This window comes from Zingiber officinale, chromosome 4B, assembly GCF_018446385.1.
Source record: "Zingiber officinale cultivar Zhangliang chromosome 4B, Zo_v1.1, whole genome shotgun sequence".
Classification (NCBI taxonomy): Eukaryota; Viridiplantae; Streptophyta; class Magnoliopsida; order Zingiberales; family Zingiberaceae; genus Zingiber; species Zingiber officinale.
Genome location: NC_055993.1, coordinates 86,038,732 through 86,065,342, shown reverse-complemented (window position 1 = coordinate 86,065,342; position 26,611 = coordinate 86,038,732). Strand labels below are relative to the sequence as shown.

At 34.0% G+C, this 26,611-nt stretch overlaps 1 protein-coding gene across 2 annotated transcripts; it reads right to left on the bottom strand.

Annotated features, from left to right (window-relative positions):
* Positions 1 to 6,565: 6,565 nt before the first annotated feature.
* On the bottom strand, positions 6,566 to 20,024 carry LOC121975393 (phenylalanine--tRNA ligase beta subunit, cytoplasmic-like). Of its 2 annotated transcripts, none has more exons than XM_042527010.1 (19): positions 19,744 to 20,024; positions 19,607 to 19,662; positions 19,399 to 19,511; positions 18,845 to 18,951; positions 18,581 to 18,696; positions 18,430 to 18,496; positions 17,960 to 18,001; positions 14,676 to 14,717; positions 14,336 to 14,412; positions 13,974 to 14,100; positions 13,705 to 13,872; positions 12,722 to 12,850; positions 12,492 to 12,602; positions 10,146 to 10,280; positions 8,673 to 8,747; positions 7,891 to 7,998; positions 7,589 to 7,675; positions 7,433 to 7,516; positions 6,566 to 6,872 (listed from the first exon to the last, which is right to left on the bottom strand). In XM_042527010.1, exons 2-19 carry the CDS (start codon positions 19,612 to 19,614, stop codon positions 6,804 to 6,806), a joined length of 1,665 nt encoding a protein of 554 aa, XP_042382944.1. In that variant the 5' UTR covers positions 19,615 to 19,662; positions 19,744 to 20,024; the 3' UTR covers positions 6,566 to 6,803. The 2 variants fall into 2 exon arrangements, with proteins under 2 accessions (XP_042382944.1, XP_042382943.1); XM_042527009.1 differs by having other exon boundaries at positions 18,845 to 18,974; positions 19,744 to 20,023.
* Positions 20,025 to 26,611: the final 6,587 nt, after the last annotated feature.

The following is a 26,611-nucleotide window of genomic DNA, read 5'->3' as shown; positions in this document are numbered from 1 at the left end:
CAGTAGCAAAAATAGAAATGAAGAGAGAAATAAACCAGATGCATGCATCATTACTAATGCTGCAATAGAGTGGAGTTAGAATAAGAACCCCAAATTTTTCATAGTGGTTTCTAGAATAAAGAATGAGATAAACTGTTACAAGAACATTATCAAGTGATGAACCAATTGAAGGGGAACTGAAGTCAGAGGGAGGAGGGTAAATGGGGGTGTTGATGTATGCAAATCTTTCCAAGAGCTTCAATAATCCTCCATAACCATACCATTTTGGGCAATGACGACTAAAGAGAATCTCAATAGATCCCAAGGCCCATCGAAGCACTTGGTTCAGATGATCTGACAGATTAATAGGAGCAGAACCTTTGCCAGAGTGTGCTTTGCATGCTTCTACATCCAGTCAACGACAAATGGAGTATCAAAATCAATTGTAACAAAGATGGCATTCTGATTGTAAATATGGAGATCCTAACCAAAAACCCTAAGGCGAATTTCAATATTTAGGAATGAACAAAAGAACTATTTCTCCAAATAGAGAGCATACCCCTTTTCTCTTTTGGTCATTGATCTCGTCTAAAAATTTAGTAGATGGGTGATCAGTGAGGTAGTAGGAATGTTGACAAGGGAAAGACTTTGAGCTGGGAGCTGCAGACCTAGAGCTAGAAGTTGTGGACATATGCACAACATAGACAGAGTCAACGAGAATATTAGAGTGAGAATCAGGGAGGTCCCTGATGCAGGCACTCCGATACTCAAGTTAGAATGGTAGTCGAGCGAACAATGGAGAAGAAGATGACTAGTAGAATAATAATGTGGATGTGCGTAAATGTGCGTAGGTACCTGGCCAACAGAGAGCATCCCTTTTTATACTGTTTCTCATAACTTCCGTAATAATAAAATATCAGAGAATGTCAAGGGTCAGAATATGTCGAGTGGTAGATGATATACGACAATCTTCCCATAGGTAAAGGAAGGTTCTATTGCATGTATGTGTCAGAGTAGAAGAATATTCTCTGGCGAGTACTCGTTATTCTCTGACAGATTGTTATAATTCTCTAACAATGTTGTCTCCTAGAAGAGGTATGACCGGCTCTAGGACCGATCGAATTTATATTGAGAGTCATACCCATGAAAAGTGGGGAGCTGAGCCTCAGAGGTATGTGTTGCTAGCCTTACTCATGAGAAGTAAGAAGTTGAGACCCATAGATCCAGTCGGCTATAGGACCTCCCGGGTTTATGTTGGGAGCTTTACCCATGAGAAATGGAGAGCTGAGCCCATAGCTTTGGTAGGCTATAGGGTTGCCCGAGGTTATGCTGGGTGTTTTGCTCATTAGAAGTGAGGAGCTAAGCCTCGTAGGTAGGAGCCTTACCCATGAGAAGTGAAGAAGTGAGCCCTATAGGTCTAACCGGTTCTAGAGCCACCCAAGTTTATGTTGAGAGCCTTGCCCATGAGAAGTGGGGAGTTAAGCCCGTAGCTCCGGTCGACTATAGGATCACTCGGGTTTATGCTGGGAGTCTTGCCCATGAAAAGTGGAGAGTTAAACACGTAGCTCCGACTGGCTACAGAGTCGCTCGGGTTTATGTTGGGAGCGTTGCCCATGAGAAGTGAGGAGCTAAACCCTCTAGGTCCGACTAGCTCTAGGGTTGTCCGAGTTTATACTGGAGTCTTGCCCATGAAAAGTGGAGAGTTAAGCCCCGTAGGTCTGTCCGACTCTAGGCCGCTCGGGTTTATGCTAAGAGCGTTACCCATGAAAAGTGGGGGGTTGGGCCCTATAAGTCTGCCAGTTGTAGGGCCACCCAGGTTTATTTGGGAGTCTTGCCCATGAGACTATCACATCACCTTGACTTTGACCGTCACATCGCCTTGTCTTTGACTGCTACATCATCTTGTCTATCAACCTCACATTACCTTTGGGCCCCTCACAATGCGTCGTATTAGTCAGCATTGCAGTTTCTCAACCTAAATGCTAGCTTTAATCAGATCTACAGAACAAATAACTCCATTGGTGGTAGATCTTACCTTAGCAAACTGTATAAATTTGGCCAACATTTTGCCCCTATCAAACCCACTTGACATGAGTAGCATATCTCAAGATCAATCCATTCGCATCAAAAACTAAAATTTCGAGAAGAACATGAACAAAAAACACACCTTTAATGGTGCATTGCTCCACGAAACACCAGATTAGTCTCTCCACATGATTCTCTCCTCCTCCCACTCCAGTTCCTTCCATAGTCGACACCAAACATGAGAGATGGGATATAGGAGCCGATGAAGACGCCTCTACTAATCTACCAACCGCCCATGGACTCCAGTGTCTTAAGTCATCCATGGCGATGGATGACTTCGATGAGGAGGCGAGGGCCACGAGAGATTCACGGCAAGGACCCAATTCCAAAGGGGAACATAAGCACGTGGACAACCATTACTGCACCAAAATGTGATAACCTAGTCTCAAGGCTCCTCTAAGAGCATCCACGATCATTAGAGTTCTTAGAGCATCCATAATGGTTGGAGCGCTTAGGACATCTCTAAAGTAAAATTTATGAAAGGTTTGTAAAATTAAAAAAAGTTGAATAAAAGCCTTGAACCATTGTGGAGGTGCAGTTTGAAATTTATAGTTTAAGAGCAGTAGTGAAAATTAAAACTTGTTCTTTGGTCTCAAAGTTGATGTAATATGTATGAAGTCATGCAACTCATGCTATGAATTGGATCACAAAAAAGCTCATTTAGAGCTTCTACCATTGGAGATATTTTAATAAGTTTTTATATTGTTGATGTAGCAGATTGGAATCATAAAAAAAAAAAACTCATTTAGAACTCTAACCATTCGAGATGCCATTAGAGAAGTCCTTCGTTGTCATATCCATGCCACGTTAAAAGTAAAAAACATCATACATCTCTTCACTATCAAAAAAAATCTCTCAATAACTCTTTTATAGGTTCCACATTTTTCATTATATATATTTCTATCTCTCCTTCATATTTTTCATTATATATAATTAAATCATTATAAACATTAAATCCATAAATTACTAACATGAAATAACATTAATAATTAAAAAATATATAAATATTATAGTACATCAAATAAAAAGATATATATTATAATAATATATAAAAATAAACTTAAATACATCTATACCAAGCCACGTCTCTCTTTAATTTTTTTCAATCATTTTTTTTATGTATATGAAGTTGTCCTGGTGTTATCTATTAGTATCCTTCATAAGAATTTCATAATCCTTATAAAAGATTTTGGCTTACCATAAAGTCATTTTTTACATTTGATATTCTTTAATATCTTGTCATTCTTTGTCGATGTTTTATTTCATTGTGTCGCCCTTTTTTACTTTGGATTTACCCTTCCTCTTTGTTATCTTTTGCCTTATCAGACGAATGCAGAATTCAGAGTCATCCACATCAACACTCATATCTGGATTTGATATTGAAGTGTTCCCCTCTATTCGAATGTCCTTGCCTTCTTGCTAGAGTAATGAGTAATTGATTGTGGAGCATATTTCTCATACTCTTTGAGACCCTCCACACATGCATATACTTAAAGTCCTTGTTATTATTGTTGACTTTCTACATATTCAGTGCGTTCTCCAACACATTCTTATCACTCTAATCGCTTTGACGATGAGTATAAAAATTATTATAGGTTGTAGAAAATTCATTTACCATCGGTGCAAACCTATAGTAATGGGATTTTAGCCGCCGATAGCTTCTTGTCGTGCATCCAGTGGGTCGATGTTTGTTGTAGTAATCAGCTATACGCTTTCAAAAAGTTTGATCCTTTTGGTCATTACCAATTATTGCATCGATTTTGATAGTTACCCATGGCTTCGCAAGGACCACGTCTTCATCAAGAGACCAAAATCTTCATTTTGAATCATCTTTCACTGGTTCAACTTCAAGCTCTTCTTGTGATGAGTGTGGTGGCCATTGAGTTGTTGAAATAGATGATGGTGTTAGAGATTCTTTGTTGCTGATAGATGAGTCAATAGTGGCCCTTCTTAATTCATTCGAAAACATGACTGATGGTTGAGTAGGAGAAAATACGTAAGTAGAAGGCATCCCAAATTGGTTGTCCATGACTGACCAATCTTGAGATAGATCCATACCAAATGGAGCTCAAGCGGTGTTACTTGGATTCGTCAAAAATTTTTGAGAACTTTGGGAATTTGGGAAATTTAGATGATATTGTGGAACATATGAAATTTTTTGAAAATTTGGAGGGTATTATGTGTGAGAGGAAAAATTAGGATATTAAACATTATGAGAAGATGCATTTTCTTCCGTATTTGAAGAATTCAAAAGATTTGTAAATAAAGTATTAAAAATTTTATCCATCTAGAATACAAATAGAGAATGAAAAGAAGGAATAAGAAGTAGAGAATACAAAGAATGATAAAATAAATAAAAAAAATGAGATTGAAGATGTATTTATAGATTTTTTAAATTAAAATAATTAAATTGGGACGGTTGAATAATGACTAACAATTAGCTATTCTTGAACGGCAACAACGGCTAATTTGTTAACCGTTGTCGAATGAGATGCTACCACTTTTTTATTACAAATATTAAAAAGAAGATATTATTTTAATATTAAAAAATAAAAAATATGAAGAAGTGGCTCGATAAACAGAGAGTCGCTTCTTCGTGTTTCACGAATGAGCTCCCTCCTACTGTAGGAGGGAGCTACTTGGGTGTTTCCACATCATAAGCTCCCATCATGGATGCCCTTAAAAGAACTCCTTCGTTGTCACATATGTCATGTCAAAAAATAAAAAATTTCATATATCTCTCTACTATTAAAAAATCTCTCAACAACTCCATATATTCTATACTTTTCATTATATATATTTTTCATCTCTCTTTCATATTTTATATTATATGTAATTAAATTTTTATAAAATTTAAATCCATATTTTACATCATATTTACTTCGTTGCTATACAAATATTTTTTTAAAAAGAAATTATTTTAATAGTAAAAATAAAAATTTAAAGAAGCGGTTCATAAATGCAAAGCTGCTGCTTAAAAAATATGAAGGAGCTCCCTCTTACTATGGGGATGGAGCTCCCTTCGTTATGCCATGCTATAATGGGAGGAGCTCCCATTATGGATGTCGAGATGAGATGAGAGAAGATTCATTAAAGAAAAACAAAAAAAATAGGGAGGAAGGAAGAAAAAAGCCATGGAAGTATAGTATTCATGTTACCCTTATTTGAGAGGGAAAGAAGGTTAATTAATGTAACAATACCTTATTTGAGAGAAAATAAAAATTAAATATATAAAGTTATAAAATTTAGCACGTGCAATAAATCATCATAAATTTGTTTTAAATAAATTAAATCAAATTAATAATAATAATAATAGGTTTATATATATATATAATAAATAAATATTTTTTTTATAATTTAAAAATAAATTTATATATTTTAATGGATTAATTTGATTAAATTTTGAACTACCACATTTAAGTTAAGAATTGATCGAAATAATTAACTAAAATTTTAATTAAAAACTTAACTTCAATTCAGTATGTTGCTTTCCTCTCCTCTCGCTCACTCGAGGCACTCACCGTCGTTGCTCCCGAGGTCGTTGCTCCCCTCTTCTCCATCAAGCATTCAGAGAACCGGCGTCATTCGGAGAACAGACGTCACTAGCATCTCCTCACTGTCGGTGTCGCCTTCTCAAGCATGCTCACGCCGTCACTAGCATCTCCTCACTGTCGGTGTCGCCTCAAGCATGCTCATGCCATCATGCATCTCCGCTGCTGTTGTTGCCCCCTCATCCCCATTGAGCAGTCAGAGAACAATCAATGACAATGTCTCCTCACTGCTAGTGCCGCCTTCTCTTGAGCACGCTCACTCCGTCAAGCATCACCTCCGCTATTGTTGCCCGTCAAGATAGCCCAGGCCATCTCCTCCCTCTCAAGCTCTGGTAACTCGAGGATAAAATTGAAATAACTTTTGTTTGGGTTCCCCTTCCCTTTCTTTACACTATGCTTTGGAGTGTAAAGAATTCGCTATCTTTTCACCTCACAAGCTTACAGCTTACCTTCCCTTTCAGTTCATCTCCTAAACTCACTTCTTCGTAAATGAGGTTAAAAGCCCCACCCCAACTTACCTTTCCCTTTCCTCTTCCCAAACAGAGAGTAAGAGGTAATCATGGGATGTCGAGCACTTTGCATGGTATATCAAATATTATTAAAAGAGTTAAATTTTCAAATAATACAATAATATTTAATCAATTTAAATTAAAAACATTTTAATTAAATTGATAAAAAAATATTTTAATAAATCTAAATATTACGTTTAGAAATTATATTTATTTTATAAATTTTGTGAAATGCACGGTTGAGTTATTGTAAAATGTGATTATAAATTTGGAGAAATAATTCATTTACTAGATTAAAGAAAAAGTCGTGCAAAAAACAATCATACAAATACAAGCAATTGTTGTCATGGAAGAACAATTCTCTTTTATAGTCATTTTAAAATGAATAACGATGATAAAGACGGTTTATTGCTACTACCTATAGTTTATGAGACACCGAAGGAAATCAAATTTAATAATATACCATCAATGATTATCCAAAAACTGAAAACTAGATTTAAAAGTCCCAAAAAAAAACTATGAATGCCCTGGCTATAATTCAAATTTGACCGAGAGAAACAAAATTAAGCATAACATTTGAAAAGCATTTAATCATGGAGGGCCATTAGGCTCTAACAGTGAAAAATGAGCTGAAGGATGATCAACAAGTCACTGCATGCCTTTGATATGTATCATAACCCTACAACAACGACTGGATGTCGATCTCCATGAAAGAACAAGGATCAGGGATACCAAATTTCTTCAAAACCTGCAAATATCATGATGCTTATATCCTCATTTATATTTAAATGAAAACACACTCATCATCACTCTTTTTTACAAGTGCTAAAAGTGCAGTTTATGTGGAAAATGCGAGGTCATGGAAGAAATCCTAGTGTTTACCAAAGTTCCACAAAATATAATGCCAATTATTTTGACCATCAAATTCATAATTAAGTTTTACATTGTCAACATTCTACTATTATTTAGCATCGGCAAAGATAGTCTTTGAACATTTGAATCTTAAAAAATTAGATCCTTACAGGGTGCGGGCTTGTAGAGAATAATGAAATAGAGGACTTGGTTATATATCCACTACATTAAACGAATTACATGCAACAAAATTCTGACACTACAATCTAAGATAAGTATGGCTTTGAGAACACAAATCATACAAAATTAAGAACAGATTAAAATTAGAGGAATAATTTAGTAAAATAAATCGGGCAAATCTACGTGAAACCAGGTAAATGAAATTGCTAATTTATATATTTCATATATAGAAGTTAAAATGGTATAAAGTTTTGCATGCAGCATTCTATATAGTACCTCGGGATGAACAATTCCAAAGTTCCCAATTTGTTTCCCATTAAATATGATGCTGCATTGTCTATTAGGAAAATATTCCGGCTCCTGCATTGACAAGGTAAACCGGATGAGTAGGAACCTCAGCTGTGACTAGAAATGAAAATACAGGACTCTTACATCTGAAGGCTTAAGATAATTATCAGGGGCATTAATGTGAGGTGCTCTTACAACTTTCATTATTCTTTCCACCAATCCCAAAATTTCCTGCACGATGAATTTACCACGATTGAGATGTCTTCTTTTTCCAAGAAACTATCACCTAAACTAGGAAATCTAACTTAAATATCAAGGTCACTGAATAAACCAATAGGAAAACTAATGGACAAAAAGCCAAAAAGCATTTAGCCGAAAATAAGAGAGGAATGCAACATATAGAGGAGGATTTGATAATGAGTACTGTGGTTTCAGAAAAATTATACCTCAAATCCTGAGGAAACATTACAATATAATGCTGCAAGTCGACGATTGTTTGATGCACCGACATCCCGATCACCACCCAACACAACAACATCACCAACTTCAAATATCTAAATAATTACAGAGTTTATGTGAAAAGGTTGGAAGTATACTTCAGACCAAAAGATGCCAAGTTCAATCAAACATAAAACACAGATATAATTTTTTCCTCCTAAATGTTCAGGAGCAAGCAAACTAAATGTTTCCGAAGAATAGAATAACTTTTCCTCTTTAAGAAGGGGTAATGGTAAGAAGGTTGTTTGAGCAATGGCACAAACCAAAATACAACCCACAAAATCTGAATTCAAAAAACTGAATAGTAGTTTGATTTAGGATGGGATCGATTGAAAATTTTCCATTATGAAACTGAAGAAATCTAGCGAACTTTAATAGACAAACAGGCCAAATTGAAATACCAGCTAATCATGTCTAAATCAGCCATCATGTGTCAACAACGAAATTCATCTACATTATCATGATTCTGGCATCTTTATTTTAATATTCTCTTTTTCAGATACAAATGAAAATTCTAAATGATCAGGCATTTATATGATAAAAATTACAATGAGCACCAAAATGGCAAAATATTACCCATAGGATTTCAGTTTTTTATCAGTAAATAATTACCAATATCATTAATCTACTGTTTAAACAACATAGAAATTCCTGGATTTTACAACTCATTAAAGAATATTCAAGAGAGAACAAGAGAGAAACTTGTTTAGCAATCCAACATATTATATACCTTTATAGGTCTGGGGTGGTCAATATTGTGCTTTAGGGTTTTCAATAAGCATGACATCAGACTGGTTCTAACAACCTGTCACATAATTCCAAACAGACATGAAATTCAGTTCTCAAAGCAGAACATAAAAGGTAACAGGTTAAAACATATGAAGGTATACCATAGGCAAACAACTTTTTGACATAAAGGAGAAAGGAGGGGAAGGAAGTGTCAAATGAACATAATATCCATGAACAAGCACTCCATAAATGGCTCAATAAGAGAGCTCACTTTTGTTTGTTTGGAACAAGTAATAATAATAAATAAAGAAGCTTGAAAATGCTTGACACCGTAATTGGTAACTATACGAAATGATACTCTGTAAGACATCAATCATGTGAATAAATGTGTATTGTTGTTCCATCAGTTAACACCTAATCTAGAACAAAAACGTACTCCTTCAAGCTGATTAGTAGTATCACTTTAGATGGAACAAATTCTGCAAACAACCAATCATTTTCCTTATCTTATAATTTTCTTTGATAAAATTAGCATTGGTACATTGATGCTATCAAATAACATACGACTTAAAATCAAGGACTAGAATTTCAGGAAAGTTAACAACTGAGAGATATTCTTGAAAATACATTAAATAATGAAGAACTCAATTCTCAAGTCATATATGATGGCTAAGTCACAAACTCACAATATATGATTAGCTAAATTAAACAACTATATATAGTTTTATTATGTTTGAGACAAAAATCAAACCATATGATATGTGAGTAGTTAAGATGGATGAAAATGAAGTTCCGTGGAAGAGTATTAGATAACTTGAATGTATTATTCAACAAGGGGCTGTTGATGAAGATATAATTAATAAGATAAAGAGCGGAAGATCTAACCAAAGAGGAGATTTTGGAGTATTGTGTGTTGTCATGTACACCTTAGGCTAAGAGGAAGTTAGATAGGATTGTGGAGGGCATCCTGCCATACTTCATGGACAATTATGTTAGGCAATTAAAAACAACTCAAAAAAAATATCAATATAGCAAAGTGCTAAGATGGCGCATGGAGTTACCAGAAAGGATAACATAAAAGGTAACTCAGAACAATTAAGTTTAGCTCCAATATATGACAAAATGAGAAAAAATAGATTATCATGTTCAAAGACAATTAATAAAATATATAATAAGACATTTTATAATAAGACATTTTATGAAATACAGTTGAAGTGAGTAGAAAAAAATAATGAAAATCTTAGTTATTTGATAAAAAAAGATTTAGTTGTTGTCATCTTACTACTAGTGATATATAGGTTCGCCTGGAAGAGTTCAATAGAGTACTAAGATCTAAGAAATCAACACCAAATAGTTGAACCTTTGGTTTCAACATGGCTTGGTCATGATAGAAGAGTTTGAATCTAATGAACAAACTAAAAGATGATTAATATTTAGGAATAAAACACAAGCTAGTCAAAAGTATAAATGAAACCTCAAAGTCAGCAGAACGAGGATTTGCTATGATAACAGCTTTATCTCCATCATCCTTTCGCCTTAGCATCGAAAAATTCTCTTCATGTGAGCATAAAACCCATGTTAAGACTTCCATGTAACCTGCCCTTGCAACCTACAGAAGATGGTATTTTTACAAAATACTAGGTGTTATGCAAGTAAAGCCTCCCAGGCGAGAGGCCTAGAACAACAAACTTCGCAATTTCCTAAAATTAAATGCCAAACATGTAAAACTAGTCAACACAGAATAAAGGAAGGGAATAGCTACAAGCACAGGAATAATAAAAACAATGATTAAATGAAGTAGATCATATGAAAGACCATTTGGGCAGTATTGACTATAAGGACAACAAGATAGTGAGAAAACAGATGCATTTAATCAGTTAAGGATAAAATACAAAGATTCGGAAAATTCATTTTTTATATCTTCAGTTGTAGTATAGAAGAAAAGCTCCATCAAAAACAAACCTCATCCTAGTTAAGACCCAGCCAATTTTTTCCACAGATCATAACAGTTTTTGCTTATCAATATAAAAAATAATAAATTAATTCCATATGACATTATAAATTAATACCATCTAGATAAAAATAATTTATACATAAAATTAAAAACTTAAAACATAAAATTATTGTAGTATTTTCCACTTTATGTTTTTTAATGTAATAATATTTATTTACATGTTGGCTAGTATATTTAAAACCTAGACGCTCACAATGGAATAACATAGAGTTGAGGAAAATTTTCTAAAAAAAACACGAAATTACAATGCAAAACGCAAGCATCCCTCGATAATAAGCAAGAAAGAGAACAATAAATATTTTTTTCGATTGTTATGAATAGATGTCCACTTATCAAATAAATCAGTTTTGTCATTTGTATTAAGTAACGAACACTGGCCAAAAACTAATTCATGAAACCAGAAGCAAAATACATGTATGCCATATGTTGTCTCAAATTTCACAGTAACTATAAACAGACAATCAAACCTGTAGGTGGTTGCAAGAGAGGAACAGGCCAGGCCGAATATGAATTTTAATAAGCAAGCTTGAAGGTGGTTGCAAGAGAGGAACAGGCTGGGCCCGATATGAATTTCAATAAGCAACCTTGAACAACTCGGTAAAACTAATGACCAAGCTAGAATGTTAAGCTTGGCTCAGCTTGGCTCATTCACAGCCCTAATATTAAGGACGAGGGTTAGTGTGGCCTTCCAGAGTTCCATGAAGGCAAAGATAAGGGGGAAATCGATCAAAATATAGACAGGTATAGAGCGTCATTATTCAAAAATCATGCGCATATTAGTCTTCTTATATCCTGAATTCCCTCATCCACCCTCATCTGCAGAAAATTGGGTGAACAGAATACTGGCCAAATCCTATTTGCAGAAACCACTCCAGTGCCCCTCCTTTTTTTTGGATTGAGCGAATGAAGGAAAGAATCCATTTGAGAGCCCATTCCCTCTGCTTCCATCCAAATAAATGCCTTCAATATTAAGTTGTATACCACATAGCAAAAAAGGATTTGTATTGCCAACAAATACACATACGCTCTTCAGGTAAATCTGTGAAGCATACAACATGATATTAAAAGCCAGTCTTCAGCATTCTCCCGCTTCACCTACAGGTTGTATGGTCTGTTGATTCAAAAGGCAGGTTAGGCAAGCCGCCGATGCAGCCTGTCTGGCCACCCAATTCAGTTGCATCCAGGTTGGTTCACTTGGGAACAAACAGTTTGATCGGAGGGATGAGTTCAAGTTACAGATAATATTAAACCTAAATTGCAAAGTATCTCCCTATGTTGTGTATATGACACTAGTTATCTTTTTCATATTTTGGCATTGTAGTATGATGGCACTAATTATGAATTTGCTTTGTGTTTTTTGCAATGTGGATTTCTGATTAAGAATTGCATGTTGTATTATGATTTATGTTCAATTAACTGCAATGTAAAATAGGATAATTTTGTTATTGTCGTTATATATTTAGTGATTTATAGTATGTTATTTTAATAATGTCTTATCAACTGCCTACTGCATTGAACCGCATTTTAATACCTTAGCAAGCAATAACAAAAACCATGGAATTCTATCTCATAGAATGAGGTTTTAATTGTAGACAGCCACTTTTGGTGTAGCATGTTGAGTATGACCGAAGAGAAATATTTGACCAATAATTGAATGTAAATAGAGAAGAGAAAACAATTAGTTCAACTACAATCCAATAAGAGCTAGATTCCAATAGAAATAAAGGTCACAGACAGCTTCAAAAGTAAATCAGTTAGCCAAGCATTCAAGAGAACAAACAAAACAACTATATGCAACCTTTCTACCTCAGCTCTGACTTTATCAGAAAAGCGGTTCAAAGGTTGTCTCCCTCCAGTAGTCATGCATTTAGGCTTTGATTTTGGGATATTGTTGTATCCATATGCAATAGCTACATCCTTTAAGAATAAGAAAACAAAATTTGCAAATTCAAAGTAAAAGAATAATCAGATATATTTTGCCCACAAACTACTTAGTAGATGATAAAGTAAAATAAGAGATTGGTTATGAACCCCACTTCCATCACATCACGGGCGTGCAGAATGTCGCTGCGAGTGGGAGGTACAGAAACAACAATATTAAAATCTCCAGTGGCCAATGATGAATGAGCTGCTTCCAGTTGCATTTTATTTAATAATGTTACAACCTGTCATATTTAAACATTTTCACTTGCGCATCTTTAGAAAGATTTCAAATACAAGAACATGCAAGCAGGAGGATAACATGTCATAACTACTAGAAAACCTCACGTCTGTGTTTAATTTAAAAATCTTCTCATAGAAGGAGTTCATTTACAGATAATAGTAGGAAAAAAGAAGGATTAAGGCAACTAATCTAAGTGTCTAAATAACAAGAAACTGAAAGAAAAGATTCACTGAGCATAAATCCTGAAAACTAATACAGCATGCCTGACTAATGCATCGCAATTGGTGAATTTATTCTATAGCTTAGAATATAGGAAAATAAAACTTCAAATATCACAAATTACTGCCAGCCACTAATTTTTAGTATACAACCAAATAATGTTATTTGAAGTTTAAACAAGTTTGCAATTTTAGACAAATATCAAAACCAAAAAAGTTAAAATAGAGAACACAGATGTGAGGATCTATGTTGCATGCATCTTTTCCTTGGGATGGAATTTGAACTACTGAGTTTAAAGGAATATCAGTACCACTTACAAATTTAAATCCATGGCTAAACTCCTGGCAAGTCAATAAATACAAATGGAAAGTAACCAAATAAATGTTCTTGCTTGAATTAAAAAACATTAAATCAACTGTCTGCAGGGAAAGAGCATCCACAGGCGTCTTAAAAGACATGAAATGTACTGGTTTTATTCGTAAAAACAGTGATAAACTAATTCTAGTCTACAAGACCTAATCATGGTATCAACTCAGCAAGTATTTGCATATACAAGATTAAATTGCTTCAAGTCCTCAACAAAATCACTAACCAACACTAGAAAACATTTAGCTTAAGCAGAATCAATATCAATACCTCAGAGACATCAAGAGAGATGCCAATTGGATCAATTATCTCAGATAAAGGGACTTCCATCCTAGAAACTGAAAGATCAGGACAGATCATAGATTTCCCATCAGAATAAATTACCTCAACTGGTTCCACCTCAAATTTCTTTTCGCAATATTCAGAAAACATAGTCACCTATACAAGTAAAGGAAGTGAGACCCGTTAGAACACAATGTGTCCTAAACTATAAAGCATGAGCTAACATTTAGGAGCATCCAAAACATTTTTCTGCCTACCATTGTATTCAAAACAATCTTAGCTTTTGTCAAATCAGTGGCAGTACATTCAATGAACACATTTCTTGTCTTTAGGTTGATTGCTGAATGTGCACCGTTAATAATTGGTGGAAGTGAGAGAACAGTTCTGCAGAAAACAAGATGCATCTATAAGAAAGTTCGCAGCTTATTCTAAAAGAAAGAGAATACCAAATTTTATTATTTTTGTCATTCTAAAATTCTACACCACCAGAGGAACGTAAAGAATAATACAGAAGTATGAAGTGCATTTGGGAATAATCAAAATCAGTCATTTGACAAATTAGCCAAGTAATTGTCAGGTTGTAAAACAATAATGTGGGCACCAAAATGAATGTCTTTACCTATTGTTGTCATAGATCACTGGGTACACAGGAGAGTTCTCAATTATGTGCAAGAACTTCTTAAGCTTCATATCTGACTGCGAAATTGAATAGAATGGTGATAGTGAAAACAATAAAGTACGTGGATTTAGAAATTTACATATTCAAAAAACAGAACATATAAAAGAAGTAAATTACCAACATACAATATAACAACAGAAACAAGATAATCTATTTCAAAGCAATTAGGAAGTAACTACATTAATCAACTATTGAGGTAGAAAAGGAGCTTCTGAAAGAAGCAAGGAGTTTTGCATCAATAAATATATTGAACATGAAGAACCGATCTAGAGAAACTTACTTTGTAATATTCCAACAGATCATCAGCCCTGAAACTTTTCACCTAGAAGGTGGCAAAGAAAAATAGAGTTAAACAAAAATTATGCAGCACAATAATTTAACACAACAAATGGCTATGTAAAGCAGAATCCATGCTACTAAAAAAATTGTTAAACTATTGATTGCAAAGTTCTCCGATCTATAAAGTTATCTGATTCTTACTATTCATCACAAATCAGCTTATTTCCTGTAATCAAAATCCATTCCGAGATTCTGACTTAATCTTCATAAAGTAGGATTAAGATGATTGGTTTTGGGTAGCTTGGAGATAGTACAGTTATGAAAAGCTTAGGGATAGTGGAAGATCATTCAAGCTAGGTATAACCTGAGTGTCAAAAACCAAAGAGGCAAGGAAAGTGTGGATCAACTAAGAGAGAATAATTTGACCAAAGAAATCAAGCCTAACAGGCAAATTAGAACAAATAGAGAAAGAACAGTCTAAAACCAGAGAGTTAAGACTCTGGCATGTTGCTAAACATTCTTCATTTTTTTTTTTGGCATATCAATAATAAACTAAAAAAAATAGGCATATCCACGAAAATATTTACAAACATCATCCTGATTGAAGATACTTCCTTGCTTAAAAGGCTGGTATAACAGCTTTTGCAGTCTTATGCTATAGAACTTCTCTATGACAGCAAGAGCAAAAACTGTGGATAGTAGTGATTTTATAACCATATATATCCTAAAAAATTTAGGCTGAAAATATTCATATGATTATGATACCATAACTTATGAGATATGACAATGTAGCTAGTTTCCATAAAAAGTTACTTGGTATTTTTTAGAAAAATATAGATTGTTATTAGATAAGTATGGTATTTTATGAAAAATAAATCGTATCATCAATCTATTGGGCAAATTTTGAGTTAATACAATTTTCAATTTCCAACATCCTATCAAAGTCATAATTTTTCTTTTAGATCATCCCTTTCTTCTCAAAATCCTGTCTTTCCTTCTCTACAACTATTGTATCAGATGCACCTAAATAATCAAGCTACTTTTTCTTGATTTTGTTGATTTCTCTGTTTCAAGCTTCCTCCTCTCATCGTACTAATCAAGCCACTTTCTTTCAATTTTCAGTTTATTTATTATTTTCGTTCTTTTTTCTTTTCCTCTGTTTCATCTCTTCTTTCTGTTGCTGCAAAAGTATCTACCTCTTCTTTCTTTCTGTTGCTTCTTCTCTTTTACCATAATGCATGTTGCAACCTTTTCTCTGTGCATCCTCTTCTTCACCACAAATTGCAGATCCTTTGCCTGCACACCATTGTCAACATCATCTGCACGCAGGTCAGCAGCTACCTGAGCGGCGGCACCGGGTGCAGAACCCACGACAGCAGCTCCTAGCTGCAAAAGTTGAGGAGTCACCCCCTTTCCCTACAAATTCAGCAACTCCGCCTCGCAGATCTAGCTTCACTTCGTCCTCGCCTTGCTGAGACACCACAACACCCTCCAGCATCACCTGCAACACTGAGTTTGTGATGCAAGACCAACCTAGGAGTACCCAATCTCCAACAGGTCATAACTTTTGACTCGGGACTCGGAATCAGGCTCTGTCAACTTTCACGCGTGCAGAATTTAAAGATCTATATTTGTTACTAGGAACCATAACTACCTAGTTTCGGGCCCAAAAACCACGGTTTAGGTCCTTTTCGGAGGATCCGAATATCTTTTTGCTATTTTTAGTACTTTTTATTTTAATGGTATTTAGGGTATTTTTGGTTTGTCGGGCATTTATGGGTTAGGATTTGTCTATAAGAGCATCCTGTCTAGTAATTTCTTTTTGTTCGGAATTCTGTTATAAATTTTCTTTTTTTCTAGTAAGATTTCTTTCCTTTCTTTACGAGATAAAAATTGAGATCTATATATTCGGGTTTCTCTCTTTGTTTTAGTGATTTCTCTCCTTGTCTTCTCCTCAATTCCGCTTACTCATCAGCCCATTGGATAATCACTAACCTCCCGACGTCAGTTTGTCATCTCTTCCAACTGCAATCGCATAGCCGAGGTCTGCCCCAACCTCAACGAGGACCACGCCCTCTTCTCCCGCGACGAGGAGCTCCACCTCTACTATGATTTCTGCCATATTAGGTTTCAATTCATCGGTTGCAATTTATAATGTTCCTTTCATTAATACAATAGATGATTCAGGTTTTAATTCCTCCAATAAAATAGATGGTTTTTCAAATACTAGTTCATCCTTATCATCAACTTAGGATGAGAAACCTCAACTCTCACTCGTTCTTCAAATATATCACTTGCTTAACATTCAATCTCCTTTTTAATGAAAGGAACATTAAAAATTGCAACCGATGAATTGAAACCTAATATGGCAGAAATCATAGTAGAGGTGGAGCTCCTCGTCGCGGGAGAAGAGGGCGTGGTCCTCGTTGAGGTTTTAATTCCTCCAATAAAATAGATGGTTTTTCAAATACTAGTTCATCCTTATCATCAACTTAGGATGAGAAACCTCAACTCTCACTCGTTCTTCAAATATATCACTTGCTTAACATTCAATCTCCTTCTTAAGCTTACCCTGGCCTAGAGTCTTTATTAGGAATATAGGGTTTTTATTAGAAAAGTTTATTATGAAGAATATGTCATATGATCAATCTATAATAAGGGATTAGAATCTGATGTATTGGAAGAGTTTTGAGTTAATAAATTTTCAATGTCCGACAAAAATAATAGCGGAAATAAAATGATGTGCTTAAATGTCAAACTGGTACTAGTGGAATCACACAGAAATGTGACACTTACCACCAAGTAATTCTATTTTAACAGCATTTGCTACTGCATTGCCCCCCCCCCCCCCCAAAAAAAAAAAAAAAAATGTTGGTACACAAATGATGCAAATGAAAAGAGCAACAAAAAGCACTTGTATAGCAGGGCCAGATAGGATTACGGGTGTAGCATTTTGCAGCATCTGTAAGATGTTTGCCAATGTTTATATCATGAAAATTTGATGAAGTTCAGACTTGTAACACAAACCGATACTCATACCACCCTATATCAGCTTTGAAAATTGGTTTAATTGATGCCCAAAGCATTTGACACTCACAAAGTTCAATGTGAAATAGTGGTACTTTAAGTTAATTAATTTCTAACAATTTGCAAATGTAGCACATCAGGAAAAAATATAAGCATTAAAGAATGAAGAACCACAACTAGATCTTGCAAAAACAAATTGAGCAACATATTTAGGATCACAGCTATGAAGTGGAGGACAATAAATAAACATTGAAGTACCTGCTTTAAAGGCACAAAATTAATCTCTTGAGGTGGTAATGCCTGAAAAATGAAAAGAGAGTGAAGAAATTGTAAGAATACTGGATATGCTCATTATGATAGAAGAACAATAGCGGAGCACTAAAAGCTCCATTGACTAATTTCATGTGAGCAATAAAGAAAGGACAAGTTATTAACTGTGACAAGTTAAGCAATACAAGGATGCTCTACCTGCTACCTAGAATCTGAATAGAAAAGCATTCACTATAATCATGTAACAGTGCAATATAATTTATAAAGTAAACTTTGGAAATGTATAATATCACTAAGGAATTCAATATCTTCTGCATAATTTGTGTTGGTTCTGTTCATTATCTCCGTAATAATGCTGCATGGATTCAAGATGATTAACAGCAGCAACAGCAGCAGAAAAAGTCCAAAATTATGAAGGATTGCCGCTGACTTATCATAAAGCAAGGTGTGTGTATTACCTCATATGAAAAAGGACCCTGTATTGTATCCAAATCATGTGTCCCAATAGCAACTAAGGTTCTTCGCCTGGTGTTCAAAGAAGGATAAGTTTTGGCAATGATTCGGAAGCAAGAACTAGGCAGGAGAAATCGGGCAAGATTTGAAACATACCTACATATATTTTGGTGTAATTTATCTTGCAGCTCAATGAAGCTGTTGTATCTTGCTTCATCAAAGGTTATTCCTCTTAGAATGGCACAGACAACAAAAGGCCGGATCAATGAGGTCTATTAAATAAGAGAACACTGTTACAAACTTTGTTCTACTCACACAAAATAAAGAAAAGACTAAAAAGATATGTTGGCAAGCCAATATTTTTGGTGAAACAACTAAGACAAGAAAGCCTGAGAAGCTAGTCTCAATGATTTTAATCACCTCGGGTTTGACATGCATTTTGAGTATTGATTTAGATGATACATCAGAGACCGTATACAAAGGGCTTGCTTCCTTTTCAATGAAAATTCTGAGAGCTCGAGCAATTCCTTCAAGACAGAGCAAATCATATCTGCAGTTGAATTTACCACATAGGGAAAGGAAGGTATAAAACCAACATTACAACCATCATCAAATGAACAACAAAAGTATACTGCATTGTTATTCCTTCTTGAAAATGCATGTATGTGGATAACAGATAAAGGCTAGAAACTCAAGGCTAAATACAATGCATAATGTGATCCAATTAGAAAATAGAAATCGGCACTGGATGATGAAGTGCTATGCTCACCATGTATCTATAAAATGTTTCTAATAATACAGCAACAGTACAAAGACAACGATGTTAATCATCTCTGCATGTTAAATACATTCTGAATTTTAAAAAAAAAAAAACAACTAATGCAACGATTTCCTTTTGCACCTCAATAACACAAGTTGACTAGACAGAATATTAATTAAGATTTAGAGACCTACAAGAAAGATTCGAATTTTACCTATTGGCTGCGACCTCGATCTTATAAATGACTTCCTCGTCCTCGTCACCAGCTTCTGCCTCTTCTTCTTCTTCAAGATGCTTCTCTTTCCGAATAATGGCTTTCTCCGTAGTCTTCGCAGAAAGGGAACAGATAAAATAAGTCGATTACAATAAAGTCAACGAATACTATGAAAGAGTAAGATAAAATTAAATCTACGATGACTCACAACATCATCGAGCTCGATGCCGAATTTGAAGCATAGTTCCTCGAACTCCTCCTGCGCTGAGATCGTCAAAACCGAAAAATAAGCAGCAACACAGACGACGAGAAAGAAGGAGACAGGGAGAATCGAATGGGAGTTACTATAAGTTTCGCCGAGGGCAGCAAAAAGGCGGTCCCTCCCGACGCTCACCGTCGGCATCGGCTGCAGAACAACAATAAAACGGCTGTCTATTGGTTCCGCAAACTACCACGAAAAATCGAACGCTCTCGCCACCGCTCAGCGGCGGCGACGAACTCGCCGGCGAGAAATGGTAAAGAGCGGCGGGAAGGTGCGGCTTAGTGGGTTAGGGTTTAGAAAGCGTTAACTCGGTTTATTCCCTCTCTCTCACGACTGACCATTGACTTCTCATGAGCTCATTTAACACTCCTTCACTGGTATTTTCTTTTGGGCAAAAATTACAAGAGCGCCCGGAATTAGGATAAATCCTAAATACTAAACATTATATTAATATATTTTTTAAAAATATAATTAATTAAATTAAATGAGCCTCTTTTCATAATTTTATCTTTACAATTATAAAATTATTGAAGCTAACGTACAGCTGATATTTCTTTCCTAGAGTACACGACCTCCTTGGTCAAGCGAAAGTAGATTCGTACTTTAGAAGACCTTGCCAATACTGATCAACTAGAAGTCAACCCGATTGATTAGATACGTGATCCCCTATTGTTTCGGTAGAGCGCCACTAACCTATATATATTGAAATAGCTTAACGCATAACCGTCCAAATTATTTTAATAAAGTAAAATAAAAACATATAAAGTGGTCATTGTAAAAACTACCAATTAACTTTTACACATAATAGAAATTACATACTAATTTTTACATTGTCAATTATAATTGAATAATATTTATTTAAAATATAGCTAGTGTCATCAATTCCTTATCATTTATTTTATAACCATATTATTGCTCAGGAAAATAAAATTAAAAAAATATTATTGTAAAAATTAAAAACTAGCTTCTATAACTATAGAAGTTAGTTACTAGTTTCTACTATCATATCATTGTAAAAACTAATTATTAATTTTCATCTAGTTGAATATGTTAGAACCAAAACTTGAGTTTAGATTCTCTATCCTAATAATCTCGTGTCTCCTCGTCAATCGAACGGGTTATATCATATCTATGATACAGTGCACATCATGAGAATATCATACACATCTTGAATGTCATAACCGTCCGATCAAAAAAAATACATGGGACACATAATTGTTGGGATAGAAGAAGATCTCAACTTCAAAAAATTAGGGTTGATTATATATGATGTTTCTTGAATAATCAGGTAATATAAGTGTATTTTGGATAATTTGGATTAGAGTAGGTGTCCATTTAATTTTAATTCTCTCCTTGTTCTTTGTTTCTTAAATTATTTCCCTTAAATTTTTGGGACTGAATCCTTAAGTATTTGAGAAATTGAAAGATCTAGATGCTGCGGGGCAAAAACAAAATACCAACAATTCAATCGAACTTTGATTGGAATGAGTAGTTGAAACCATACATGTCAATGTTCGGCTCAGTCGAGTACTCCTGTTTGATTGTTTTTTCCTGTGACGACCAGTTAATTTATGTAGAAGTTAATTGTTAATTATTGTAAATGCTAATTATTAACTTCCACCTGGTTGAATATGTTAGGACCAAAAGTTAGATTTGATTATATGACGTTTCTTGGATAAACAAATAATGATTTGGATAATTTGGATTAAATTAGGTGTCCATTTAATTGTAATTAAAAATGGGGCAGACGATCTTCCAAATGATCGGCCCTTTTACTTTTTGCCATTTTATTTTTCCACGTCATTTTAATTTTCCCACGTGTAGAAAACACTGCCTTGGGGTTTTTTTTTTTGGACTGTTCTCTCTTGTTCTTTGTTTCTTAAATTATTTTCCTTTAATTAAAAAAACGCTCAACGTATCTCATCCAAATTGAAACAAGTTGACCATATATGCTCGAAGTTCCTTTATGATTCGATCGATTCATCGCGAGCAGATCGGATGTGGGTCGGATCGCCTCCTTATCAAATTGGTTCTTATCGGATTGATGATAGACGGCAAAGATAACTTGAGAAATTGAGACGTCTTGCCGCTGCGGGGCAAAAACAAAAAAAACAAACCAACAATTCAATCGAACTTTCATTGGAATGAATAATTGAAACCATACGCTGGTAACAGCTACCAGTCAACCTTCCTCTGCACCAAACAAATCAGAGGACGGCCATAAACTTTCCTTTCGACCGAACTCAACGAGCTCACACAGCTTATTCTCAAGCTCATCTGCGAAAGCTTCTATTTTTCCTCCCACTTGTAATTAAGGAGATCGATGCTGCAGCTGTTCCTGGCGGCGGCGTTTGCGGCGGTGCCGCTGACACTGTACCTGCCGCCGGTGAGGAACCTTAGCTCGTTCATGGAGGTCGCCGAGCTGCTGGTCCAGGAGGCCGCCGGGTTCTCTCTGCAGTGGTACCTAGCTTTCCGGCGCGGCGTGCGGAGGATTGTGGCGCTCGTCGCTTTTGCCTTGAGGTAGAACTTCTGCTCGGCATTTTAACAAGCGAATGGTGGTCGTCTTGTATATGTAGATTGAGCTTCTTGCAAGCTCTGTGTGAAGAAAAATTGCAGGTTTGTGAGTGATTAAGATCGAATTTTACGGTGAATGATCGTATCGTTTGCTTCAAAGAATCTGGATGTGTTTTTGTTTTGACTGGAGATTTCGGCAGAAAAAAAATAAAGCCAAAACAAAAGAATATTAAAATAAGATCTCAATGCTCAAAATACTCTATCTATTCTTAGAGGAAAATTTTAGATATCAAATTATGAGTGATTAATTATTTTAATAATTTCCTTTTAACGATATAATTTTATTTTTTCATAAATTTAACTTTCGTTTGTCAGTTGATTTATAAATTTAAAATCGTAGGGATCAATTATTATAGATAAGATTCAAACAGTGACCCGGAATAATTAAGATAAATATGACTTGTCACATTGATAATGACGTGGACCATAGCCGTGATTATGCACCAAAGCTGACTTAAAAGAGGGAGGACTAAAAATGCATCAATTAAATTTTATAATAATAATAATAATAATAATAATATTATTATTATTATTTAATAATATACTCGATTTTTTTAAATCAAAACTATATTTATAGCAATTTTACTCTCTAACTATATTATGCCTCCATTTCTATCTGGCTCTCATTAAATTAATTTGGTAAATTTTAAAATTTTATTAGTAATTTATAAAGACGTATTAATCAAAGATCTAAATTTTAAATCTCAGTTATAATATATTTTTTTTAAAAAAAAAATCATTAATCAATCAAGAATATAAAATTCAAAATTTAATTGTGGTTATTTAAAAAAAAATTATTAATCAATTAAAAATATAATGTTAAAATTTAACTGTGATATATTATTAATAATTATTTTATCTTTATTTAATTATATATTATATTATACATGTGAATCACATGAATTATTAAAGTATTGCAAGTATTGCATGAGTTTGATTGAATAGTCAATCTAATCTTTTTAGAATAACGGATAAGGATGAAATGAGCATCCTTCTGATTATTTTTTTTATTAAATAGTGAGGATTAAATTAAAGCGTTATAATGATTTAAAAAATATAAACTATTTATTTTAAAAATAATTAATAGTTCTGGATGTAAAACATATCGTCTTTAAAGTTAAAAAAAACAAAAGAAAAAACTCAAAAAAGGACCATTCAAAAACAAGGGAGCTCACTTTCATATTTTATCTTATTCCATATAAAATAACATAATTATCTAAGTATATAACAGTTAGGTTTTCATAAATACTATAATTAAATTGTTACATCATTATAATAGCTTCCATAATCGTTAAATAATTATAACAGTTACTAGTTGTTATAATATGAAAAAAAAAGTTTAAAGACTAAAATTATTTAGAATCTCTGAAAATATTTTAAACAATATTTTTGAATATGAAATTGAATTGTTATCAATTTTACCTTATAATCAATTGTAAATATCTAAATAAGTTTAACATAAATGTTATAACAATTACGATTTTTAGTAAATGCTAAAACATAAATATTAAATATTAAATTTTAATAAATCATACATTCGAATTGAAACAAGTGACACGTCATATATCAAATTAAAGTTTATTCAAAAATCTACAACTGACTATAGGATAGAATGCATAGCGACCTAATTTTAAATTTTAAAATCATCATTTAAATTTTTTTTCAAACACTTGGAATAATTTTAATCTTTATTTTTTTATAATTTTAATCTTCTTTTTTTGGCTTTATACCAAAAGACGTAGGCAAAATTACGTATTTACCAAAAGACGTATTATGATTTTTATAATTACCAAAAGACACATTAATAAATATGAAAGTCCTTTTATACCTCTCCCGCTAACATCATATTTTGCTACCCCATTTTTCAAGGCGTCCGAAGCACATTTGAATTGTTTAGATTTAAAAATTTCATTGATTGTTTGGATTGTGACGGCGTCAACATCTTTCTCCCTCCCTTTCTCAACGCATGCAAGCCTTACACTTTTCTAACTCTCCGATTACGAAAAACTTTCACACATTTTTAGTTGTAAGATCATCCCCCCAATGAAATAGTACGTAAGAGTCTTCATGTGTCCATCAGGCGACATCAAGGGTTTCCGACGAAAATCCACATCGGTTCAGTCTCTGCAATGAAGTTTAGGATTTCTGCCAATTATCTCCTTTCATAATGGCAGAAGGAAGTGGGTTGGGTGTTTCATCCTCTGCTGTTAAATTATCCGCAAAGATATCACCTTCGAAACCATCAGATTTGCAAAGTCTGAACCAATTTGGACAGAAACTATATTGGAATAGCGTGTTAGGTCACTTTAATTGTTTTTTTTTTTTTGAAAAATCCACAAAGAAAGGAATGCATCATGGATGTGTTATTTTACATGATCGACACATAGTCATGATCAAACAATCTCTCTTTAGTATTTTCTTAGACATACAAGATATGCAGCATATCCGTGGTATATTAGTCAATATATTTCAAAATTGGGATTCAACTTCTAAAACCTTTAGATTCTCAGGTACAGCTGTAAATTTTAAGCACGAAGTAGTAGTTTATTAAAATAAAATAGTTTGAAAATCTTAATATTTATTTATATTGGTTCGCTGATGGCCCTGGTTATTGGTAAATCATGGCAACTGAGGGCCTGAAATTATCTCATATCAGGCACAATGTGGTTCTGATATGATTGAATATCAGGCCTAATGTTGGGTCTGATATGGAATTATTTCAGGCCCTTATTTTCCATGATATTATCATATATTATATATTATCATATATAATGTTGGGTTTGATATTCATTTTCTAGGTGTATCAGTTGCATTCACAAAAAGAGGCATTTCATTATTGTTTGGTATTGCAGACCGTGGTGCTTCGGTTCCGATAAATTCAACTAAAACATTATGTGACCTCTTTATAACTTACTTCTCAAATAAAAAAGAAGCTACCAAATCAAGAATTGAGAAGTTGCTTAAATTTGATGCAGTCAAGTTGAAAAACAAGAAGATGTTTTATTAATTTACAAATTCTACATTTTGAATATATTTGTTTGTGTCTTATTTTCTTCTAGTACATATAAGGTTCATTTATGTCTTATATATATAGTAGATGATTTTGAAAATCTTGTTAGATTCAACTGGGTTGAAGTCATCCATGAATTTATGGCTCCACAATTAGCTAAGATTGAGGACATATTTTCATCAACTCAAACAATACATGTCAACACCAACCTCCCTTATCTAAAGGATTTTGCTGGTCTTTTGATAGTGAGTATATTTTTTATGTTAAATGTAACAAAATTTTGTGAATATGTATGAATATCTAACACTTGTGATGATGAATCAGGCATGATTTTTGGAGCAGGTTCCAATCCAAAAATCATACACAATTGAAAGAGCACGAATAAATAAGTGGAGGAATATTCCTCCACATATTAGTAAGGTGAGGGATTTGTTGGACCAAATCTTATATGAAGAGGTAAAGTTTGAAAACTGTCACTTTAGTTAGGTTAATATGCTTTTTTACCATTTATTTTAATAATATAATAGGTTATGATTGACCTAATCCCTACCTAATATGAAAAATCATTGGTTGAGAATCTTGATTTCGTTGATGACATTCCACGTCCAAAGGAGACATTACAATTTGAAGACAACGAAGCAGGAAGTGAAAATAATAAGGGATGTTGTAATTGTATTAGTCAAGCAAACCGAATTAAGGAACTAATAATAGAGAATATGCATTTGAATGAAAGGGTGAAAGAATTACTGGAAATGATAGAAAATAAAGGCGTGCAACCTCAATCAAGCGATCCTGCAGTCAATCCTCAATGTGAACTAGTAGCTCTTGGAACAAGAAGTAAGAGAGGACGTGACAGAAGTCGCTATGATTATAGAGATACTCTAATTGATAGTCCATTATGACTCCATATTTTACCTAAGAGGAAGCGGAAAAATATACAAATATGCGAGCCTATGGAGAACGTTTTACCAGAAGTAGAGGGTAAAAAATTTGTCAAAGAACCTGATGTTGTGGACAAGGTGAAACAAAAAATTGATGTGGATGATATGGAAGAAGAAAGAGACATCGTCACATTAATGGAAGGCAATTCTGAAGAAGAGGCAGAGAAAGATGTAGCTAGGATTGCCCAACTTAACAAAATGAGAAAACAAGCCATTGCTGTAAGTCTGTATTTACATATAAAATAGTATTTTGTTTAATTTAATTCATTAATTAAATGTGTTTTATGTTTGTGGGTAGGGCTGTAAATGAACCAAGCGGTCGTGAACAAACTTAGTGTTCAGTTTGGTAAGAGCTTGTTTATGTTCGTTCAATATACATAAGATTAACTAAATAAACAAGCTTGAACAGCTCGTTAAGCTAAGCAA

Excerpts from the sequence above, each read along its gene's own strand:
- LOC121975393 (XM_042527009.1), bottom strand. The coding sequence starts at position 19,801 with ATGCCGACGGTGAGCGTCGGGAGGGACCGCCTTTTTGCTGCCCTCGGC. Across the intron at positions 8,748-10,145 it reads CTCGTTCTGCTGACTTTGAG|GTTGTTAGAACCAGTCTGAT; the intron begins GTTTCATTTATA and ends ATTATGTGACAG. Across the intron at positions 7,999-8,672 it reads ACCACCCCAGACCTATAAAG|ATATTTGAAGTTGGTGATGT; the intron begins GTATATAATATG and ends GTAATTATTTAG.